The sequence below is a fragment of the Momordica charantia genome (genome assembly GCF_013281855.1).
Source record: "Momordica charantia cultivar OHB3-1 chromosome 8 unlocalized genomic scaffold, Mcharantia_2.0 BLBB01000008.1, whole genome shotgun sequence".
NCBI classification, from domain to species: Eukaryota; Viridiplantae; Streptophyta; class Magnoliopsida; order Cucurbitales; family Cucurbitaceae; genus Momordica; species Momordica charantia.
Window position 1 is genome coordinate 1786742 of NW_028275166.1, and position 9016 is coordinate 1795757.

Below are 9016 nucleotides of genomic sequence, written 5' to 3' on the forward strand. Positions count from 1 at the left end.
AGAAAGAAATTAGCGAGTGAAATTGGATGTGGTGAGAACGTACGGAGAGATTAACAATAAAGATGGGATGAAAATGGGGTGTGCAAACAGATGGTAAAAGTACGAAGGATGAAATTAATAGGAAAATTTGTCTTGACGAGAGTGTAATTAGGATGCATTTGATATGAAGTTCCCATCATTGGTAAAAAAAAAAGTTAAAAGTGTTTTTATTTTGATTATTTTATCCATTTAAATATACTTTTTGCTAGAACTCTTGGTCATGTGTAGTAGTGATTTTTGCATGGGCACATTTAGGAGTAATTTTGGCTACTTTTACTTCTAAAATTACTTTCCCTCATGGTTAAGAGTGTTATGGTTAAGAGTGTTTGGAATTAATTGTAGAATGAGTAATTAAAAAAAAAGAAAAGATTTTAAGTGTAATTGATTAAGTATCACTTAAGTGATACTTTAAAAATCAATTTCTGATTTTGACGATTGTAAAATAGCACACCCTAAATCACTTTTATTTTAAAATAGATATATTTGATAATAATTCTTAATATTTCTATCAGTGATTTTTGTTTTTTGAAATGGTTATTGTTTTAAATTTTAGATTTGTCTTTCTATTTCACTTTAAAACTTTGATAAAATTTGTTTTCTATTTCTTTCTAAAAATTTTGTTTTTCTAATTTTATTTATTTTTAATTTTGTTTGTTCTCACTCTCTCATTTTATTTCTTTCTAAAATTTGTAGTCTCGTTTCTAAGTTTATTTATTTTTCTAAAATTTTTGTCTCTCTCTACTCTGCCTCTAAAATTGTTAAGGTGTTTATTTAGTTGTATATATCATTTTTTAATCATAATTACTTAATAAATGATGTTAAATAATTTTATTCTAAAGTTACTTTTGAAACTAAATGCTAATTATTCTAAATCATTTTTAATTATATATGAAAATCACTTGAAAAAGTGTTCAGATTAATACGATTCAACTTGGAACCATTTTGAATGAATTCGATAATGATGGAGCATAATAATTGATGTGTATTCAAATTATAGAGGGTAGTGAATGTTGACGATACAAATAAGTACTTATTTTTACAATTCAAAAGTGAACTTATTGATACAATCGTAAAATTATAATTTGATACGATAATCACAGCACTATCATAAATGAGTGAAATACTAATGAAAAACAATTTTTACAAGACAAACTATCTTATGCCTACGAGTGAAGCGGTCACATTATAAAATAATGGATCTACAATTAATGCTACTTAAATATTAGAATCCTATAAATGTCTTGGGACTAAATGTTAGGAGATAGGCTCATACACAAAAAAAAAACAAAAAAACAAAAATACAAGTATAAATTATCACGTTTTTCATTTGAAGAAATATATATTTTTATTTTGACAAAAAAGTGACGTTAAATATTTCACATGTATTATTATTCTTTATAAATAAAATGAATTTTGTTAAATGATTTTCATATCAAGTTTAAAATTCAACTAGTCAAGACATTATTATTTCTAAAAAAATCACAAATTCAAGTAAGTATAACAAATGAAATTAAAATTCGAACTCGTCACCTCAAGAGATAAGTAACAATTATGATATCATACGTCCATACCATATTAAATTTTTAGAACGCTACAGTTACTTTACAACAATATATAACACGAGATGGCTTAAACTTTGAACGGGGTGGAGTCGCTGCGGAGTTATAAATATTTTATTCTAAATAGACGCTTCCATTCGACAATATCTGATGTAAGCAACGACCGGGCGACGTTCGCTGTTTGCTGAACAACTCTCGTCCATGGGATCTCCGTTTACCTCGTCGCTTAATTCAATTTCTTTCCACTTCCATACGCATCCTTCTTTCCTTCGCCCCGTCGATGCACCGAAATTCGGTTCTGTTTTCTTGATGCCTTCGCCACAGGAGAAATTGGGTCATTTCAAGGAATCATCGATATCATTTTCAACACGAAATTTCAGAATCAGGAGCAGAAGTGGCAAGACTCGATTCAGCTCCCCGAGGAATTCTAATTCCTCACCCCATGCCTCCAATGGCGACTCAGATCCTCCCGCTAAAGCGAAGCTTTTAGTAGTAAGCTCTATAATAATCGTATCACTAGCTGTTGCAAACCGCGTGCTGTACAAGCTTGCCCTTGTCCCCTTGAAGCAATATCCATTCTTCTTAGCTCAGTTGACTACCTTTGGGCAAGTTATTCATGCTCTGCCTTGTTATTTGTTTAATTTTTTTTTCAACTTTTAGCATGCGTGATGCATCTACTTCTTTAAGCAAATTTAGTTTATGGAATGTGTATTTATGCATTGTACTGAAGAACGTTTGGAATTTTTGTCCTATAATACGGGGGAGCAGCTATGTTATAGTATATTTTAGTATATTATATCTGCGGCATCGGGCAAACATTGTGACTGACGAAATGATATCGCTTCCAAAATCACGACTCTTGGCCGTAGGTTTGCTTGAAGCGCTTGGAATTGCGACAGGGATGACTGCTGCAGGTATCACAATTATACAGTACTTCAGGTTTTTCCTTTGGGCTGAAATTTCCATTTTTTGCGGCTGAGTGAACTATTTTTATGTCTTTGCACGTTCTTTTGTATGGTAACTTGTAACTGGTTACGATTCTTGGGTATGCCCCTAGCTTTTCTATTCCCCCACCAGATTAGGATAGAAGCACTGATTCCTTTTGATATGATGAATGAGCTGAGAAAAATTAAGAAATTAAGCTGGTTCGTAGGAGAAAAAAGATGCAACAATTCAAGTTTTAAACTTTCTTTTAATGATAGAATTCATACTAAATGCTATGCATCATCTACAGCTTCGCTTCCCGGCCCAGCAATACCTATACTTAGTCAGGTATTCTCTTTTTACCGTTCTAACTCCTAAAGTTCTTAATTAGAAGAAAATAAAAGGTATTTTCAATTGTATTCACTTGCTGCATTGGTCTCGATGCTTTTATTGTACTTTATAATACGTGCTTAGAGTTACTTACTTGAATTTGATGACTGTAATTTCAACCCTCCTCGTCCTATCGAGTTTATGAACCTCATCTCCAATGGCTCTCTCATTTCCTCAGGCTTCTTTCGACCTTCTTGTAACAATATGTTTCCCTTTTTTGCAGACGTTTTTAGTTTGGCAGCTCATATTTTCTGCCATTTTGCTAGGCAGAAGGTACTCATCGAATGAAATTGCTGGGTGTGTTACAATAACTGCTGGTGTACTGGTGGCTGTTGGAAGGTATCATTTTTTTATATATAATATACATGTCAGCATTTTGGTTATCAGTTTTTAACCGGCTAGAGTGCCTTCCAAATTCTCAGTATGAGAAATTGGACCCTTTATTCACTTGTTCACTTTAAGTAATTTAATATTTGGATGCGTTATCAGATAAGCTGATTAACGCTGCCAAATTTTGGTTATCTTAAAGGCCGGTTCTTGATAATTCAAAATATCTCCTACATATTACTTCCTGTTTTCTTTTGGCTGATTGGGTACAAGAATCACACAGCCATTAAAATTGGGTCATTGCCTTTTATTAATTACCAAATGAGTGTGTTTCCTTGTGGGTAAAGATTTAATTATTTATATTATTTTTAAGAAATAATTTCATAGATAAATGCAATGTATAAACATGAGGTAAGCCCTATGTAAACAGAGTTACAAGAAAACTTCCCAGTTCGCACAAATAATAGAGAGGAGTTCATTACAAAAGAAATATAAGCAAAAAGTCCAAGATGTAGACAAAAAGCAGTAAGCTCCCAAATTTCTGCTCTATGCCTTTCTATCCCTTTAAAATATCTAATGTTCCTTTCGTCCTGGATATTACACAGCAAAGTGCAACTACCACTAAACTGAAGCACTCTTGCTTCTTTTTTTAATTAATAGAAGGCAATGATGAATTGTTTACCGTTCTGCATAGCGCCAACTGAAGCTTGAATCTTCAAAGAAAAGAAGGGAATGCGAGAGGAGTAACAAAAGTGCAAGTTAGAGAAAGATGAACAGCATCCAAAAGATTATGCTTACAAGTTAGGAAGACAGCACCAGCTCGAGCTCCAATGCCATTCCTTTTTTCTGGACTTCATTATTAGTGTTGATACCATTTAATCACAAAGACAAAATGAAAACATTGGACTTCTTCAGGATTTCACCTTTCATAAGGCTTACAAATGGAGGAATCCACCCAACCCCAATGAAATGTTGAAAAAGGACTTCATCAAGAACAGACAAGAGGCATCCACCTCCTAAATTCGGGAGTAGGGCAAGAGAGATTTAGAAGTTACGTAAATGATAATTTAAAGAAGTGCACCTTTTGAACTCTCTACCATTTAAGAATCTTCTAAAATTCAGCACCCATCACTCTCTGAGGGTTCCAAACTTCCCTAATCAATTTATTCTTACTTTCTAAAAGGTCAAATAGTCTAGGAAATCTGGATGCTAAAGGAAAATTCTCTTTCCATTCTTATGTCTTCCCCAAACTTAGTTTCAGAATCATCATTCACTTATCCTCTGCTTGAACCCTTTTTTTTTTTTTTTTTGTGTGTGTGTAATTCCCTGGATGTTTTGTATTTTTATTACTCTCCATGAAAATTTGCTTCTTATATGAAAAAGTACTCTGCAGTTTAAATCATTGTTCTTTAATTGGTACACATACTTGCAAATAGCGAAATGTAATTTTTCTCTCCTTCTCCCTCTCTTCTCATGCTTCTGAAGGGACCTGTTAATTAGTCTTTTCAGACATGGAACTTAGGCTCTCAACAGTGATTTGTGTGTTTCGTTATTTCAGTGGGTCTACGTCTAATGCAGGCCAAATGCTGTCTGGAGTTGCACCTCTATGGTCAGCATTAATGGTAGCTTCTAGCGCTTGTCAAGCTGGTGCATCAATTATGAAGGTTACAACAGTCAATAACGTAAATAATGCACTTGGTATAGAAAATGTAAATGGACGTTGACTTCGAATTTTCTCGACAGGAATTTATTTTCATTGATGCTGGAAACCGTCTTCATGTATGAAAATTTCTGCTATTTGAGCATCTCTTTTCTTTGGTTATATGTATTCAAGTGATAAATATTTGTGCAGTTGTTTTCCTTAACTCGTTCAACTTCTTTTGCTTCTAGGGGAAGTCACTAGACATTTTTGTGGTCAATTCTTTTGGATCTGGATTTCAGGTTAGAATTTTACAAGTTCATCTCGAAATTGAATGTCTTAACTTTAAGTTTACTTATCTGGCTGGTTGAGTGGTGCATATAATCAAGTACTACTCATTATCTTTTCCATAGTTCTAAAGCATGTTAAAAAGAAATGCCATTGGTTTATGGATAAATTCATTTCTTGAAATCTCATATTCAGGTATATTTATTTTTGAGTTTCAACAGTTGACATTCACGCACAGGCACTTTTTGTTCTTCTCCTTCTACCATTTCTTTCAAACTTGAAAGGAATATCTTTAGCCCAGCTTCCCTCATATCTGATGCATGGTGCTGCTTGTTTTCTAAATATTGGTGCTGAAAGACCAGGTAAGGTCTTACAATCTTATGAACAATTAATACATGTTCTGCCATTATCATCTTGAATTCGTCATGGATACTACTTACAGTTTGGTGTTACCTTCAACATAGATATGATGCCTTAATTGTGTAATTATCACACGGAAATTAAAGCTGATAACTTGAAACCTTTACTATAACTTCATATTGGAAATGAATCTAAACTCAAAACAGGCTGCCTTTTGTAGAACAAGGAATTGCGATTTTTTGGTACTTCAGTAATACAACAATTGTTGCATGAATATAAATTAAGATTATAAGTTGGCATGCTGATTAAATTAAAAAAAAAAATTCACAGTTTTATTTGATGGACACGTTTTGCATTTCATGGATCCCTATCAGCAAGGTCTTAATAATTTTCTTATGCTTCTTGCATAACCATGCACATCATTTTCTCAAGATTTGTCACATGAGATGCAGAAGATTGTACTATCTTGAGATAACATGCTCAAATATGGGGTTGTCTATTAATTATCAGCCCCACTCTTTTCTTCTCCACAGGGAGAGTACTAGCTACTCCTCTTAACACGAAACAATGTATTAGCCACTCCCATTGGCTTGAATCGGTTTTTTTGGGGCCAATGGATTAACTTCCTTACCCATATGAAATATGGGCTTTACTTTTGCAAAGAAAATCGCCACGCCGAAACTAATGGGTCTAATCTATTGCCTGCAGATTGTAAAGGGGCTCCATTGCTTCCCCTGCTTTATGTGATTACAAATTTGGCTTTCAACATAACTTTGCTCAGTCTAGTGAAGAAATTTTCCGCAGTTGTTGCTTCTCTTCTTGTGATGCTTTCAGGTTATTTTCTTCTCTGGAGAACTTATGAACCAATTTTACACAATGTTAAGAAATCAATGAGCTAATGGTTTGGTTTTTTTGGCATTGCAGTGCCGATTTCAATTTATATTTTGTCTCTTCCATTGCCATATCTTCCTGAAGGCGCAAGCTTAAGCCCCCTGTTTCTCACTGGCAGTTTGTTGCTAGTGTTGGGTCTTGTTTTTTACTACATTCCCCAACGTTCAAAGTAAGCCACCAAAATTGCTCAATAATACCGCGACTCGGCTCAGCTGGTAGCATCAGCGACGGCATCCCTCCCATTTTCTAAATTAGAAATTGTAAAAAATAGTAAAAGAAATCTAGTCTACGAATCTTGGTTATGAACATACAATTTGTTGCAAGTCGTTGAGTTATATTGATTTTGTATAATGATTTTCAAATTGCTATTTAGTTTTAGTTTAATGCATTCCACTGAATTATAGCTATTATGGATGCTGCTATGTCATGTAGGATAAATAATCACATATTTAAATTTTTAATGAAATAGATGAAGTTGAGCATAATGGAATTTAAGAACTACCAAAATCAATCCTATCGAAAACATATTGTACTTCGAGATCTTTAAGCTTTGAGAATATTGACAAAACTTTTTGGATTTTGTACTGCAGGTCTGATAATTGTTTGAAAGCTATATTGAAATTTGGGTTTTATTAAAAAAAAAAAAAAGAACTACTAGGTGTAACTTGTAAGCATAGCATATTTAGATAATTACACTAAAAAATATTGTTCTGTGTTCTATTTTAATTTGTTTCCGAAATTGATCACTATGAAATTGGCTATTGGATTCAAGTCTAGTGCACATTTATTTCTTTTACTACAACTTAGAAACGCTTGGTTGAAATTTGTTTAGTACAGTATATTGAGGTGGGGATCGAACTCACAATCTCTTGGTTTGACATATACGTAAATTACCACTGGACTATGCTCGTTTTTTACGAAACGTTGAGTTGATTGATCTCTAGAGATGCTCTAAATGAATGATATGATACACTGTCATGACATATTGTTGCTGGGAAGAAAAGACAAAAAAAGCTTCATAAAAGTTACACTTTTGTTATTTTGGAAAAGTTATGCGTGAGCTTGATTATGGAGAATGTTGTGTTTAATTTCCACTTGACTGTTAGATGTTTATTACATCTAACACCACAATGCTTAAAGAAACTAGTAAGAAACACGTGCGGTGCACGTGAAATTTCATAGTTTTTATTTCCATGTTTAAAAATATAAAATTTAATTAAATAGTTAAAATTTATAATATAATTTGGTTTTTTTATCTCTAAATGTTTACCTCGCCAAGTTTTTTCGTATTTTCAATGTTTATCTCATAAAACGTCTCAATAATTCTCATCACCCATCGATGTGGTTAGTATGACTAAAAGTATTATTCTTCAATTACTTAAATTTCTTTAAAAAAAAAAACACATATTCATGGATTTTTCATCTTTTTTTTTTCCCCTAAACATAACAATAAATAAAAGTAAATACAACTTTGTTTCAATTTCTTATTTGAGTCATTGAAAAATAAAATGACAAAAAAAAAATAGTGAGAGATAGAGATGTGTTCAGGACAGCCGTTCTTTGCCATGTTTAAGTTCCGGTCCAATTCCTTGCCCTAGCTCGCCGAGAATGCCAACCGTAGCCCATGTTCCGATGGATTGCTACGACTATTTTCATCACATGATGATCACCTTACCAAGGAGGAGGTCATTGAGAGAGTTCTCGCGGTTATCAAGTATCATCCCAAAGTGGATCCATCCAAGGTGATTCGACCTTATCACTTATTTTCAATTTTCTTTTTCTAGTTAATTGAGTCGTTTGGAAAAAAAAATTAAAAAAGTTGAATATTCGATCAAACAACCTAACTAAATATAAGAAAACACAAGACATTAACTAAACAAGAAAATTTACCTACCTAAAGAGAAAAGAAACACAAGTTTTGATGAAGAAAAAGTTGGGAGAAAGAGTAAGAAAAAACTCTTTATATAGGTGTAAAAAATAAAAAGTTACGAAACTTTTGAAATTCTTTATTAATTATAATTCAAAATAAGTTATAATTTTTTAGCATAGAAATAAAAAGACAAAACTCCATATTATAACCTTTAAGAGAGATAGTTTATTAGAAAGAGAAAAATAATTTGAGAAATATAAAATTTGTAATAACGGAAATTAAATATTTTAAAAGAAAAAAAGAAAGTGAGGTAGGAGGGAGAGAAATGGGAGTGAGAGAAAATTTTATATTTGAAGGACAAAATTGATCGAAAATGTTGAAATTAAAAAGACAAAATAGGAGAAAAAATTTCTTTCCTATAATACCTTTTATATATACTACAAATTAACGCGATTTATAAGATTTAAAGATTGTCTATGATATGTTTAACGGAAAACAATATTACATGGCAATTAATTGAGGAGAGAAAATAAATTAATAACAATCGAATTTGCGGAGGCGGAGGCGGAGGCGGGTAAATGAGCTTCCCGCCACGAAGTCTCAACTTCCAAACACGCCGTTGACAAATTTGATCAGTAGAAAGGGACACGTTCGTCATTTTAAATTCTCAACAGCGACAACTCGAGCACGTTTCCCGAGATTCAGACCTCGGAACACACGGACATACCG

The 9016-nt window shown here is 32.9% G+C and overlaps 1 protein-coding gene across 2 annotated transcripts; it reads left to right on the plus strand.

The window, feature by feature from the left end:
- The first annotated feature begins 1675 nt into the window (after positions 1-1675).
- On the plus strand, positions 1676-6805 carry CLT2 (CRT (chloroquine-resistance transporter)-like transporter 2). 2 transcript variants are annotated; one of them, XM_022276399.2, is made up of 10 exons: positions 1676-2203; positions 2367-2512; positions 2833-2870; positions 3136-3251; positions 4798-4903; positions 4983-5018; positions 5130-5180; positions 5405-5528; positions 6235-6360; positions 6451-6805. In XM_022276399.2, the coding sequence occupies exons 1-10, from the start codon at positions 1800-1802 to the stop codon at positions 6588-6590; spliced, it is 1287 nt and encodes a 428-aa protein (XP_022132091.1). In that variant the 5' UTR covers positions 1676-1799; the 3' UTR covers positions 6591-6805. The 2 variants fall into 2 exon arrangements, with proteins under 2 accessions (XP_022132091.1, XP_087984267.1); XM_088128141.1 differs by having other exon boundaries at positions 2073-2203; positions 2468-2512.
- Positions 6806-9016: the final 2211 nt, after the last annotated feature.

Excerpts from the sequence above, each read along its gene's own strand:
- CLT2 (XM_022276399.2), top strand. The coding sequence starts at position 1,800 with ATGGGATCTCCGTTTACCTCGTCGCTTAATTCAATTTCTTTCCACTTC. Across the intron at positions 2,513-2,832 it reads GACAGGGATGACTGCTGCAG|CTTCGCTTCCCGGCCCAGCA; the intron begins GTATCACAATTA and ends CATCATCTACAG. Across the intron at positions 6,361-6,450 it reads TCTTCTTGTGATGCTTTCAG|TGCCGATTTCAATTTATATT; the intron begins GTTATTTTCTTC and ends TTGGCATTGCAG.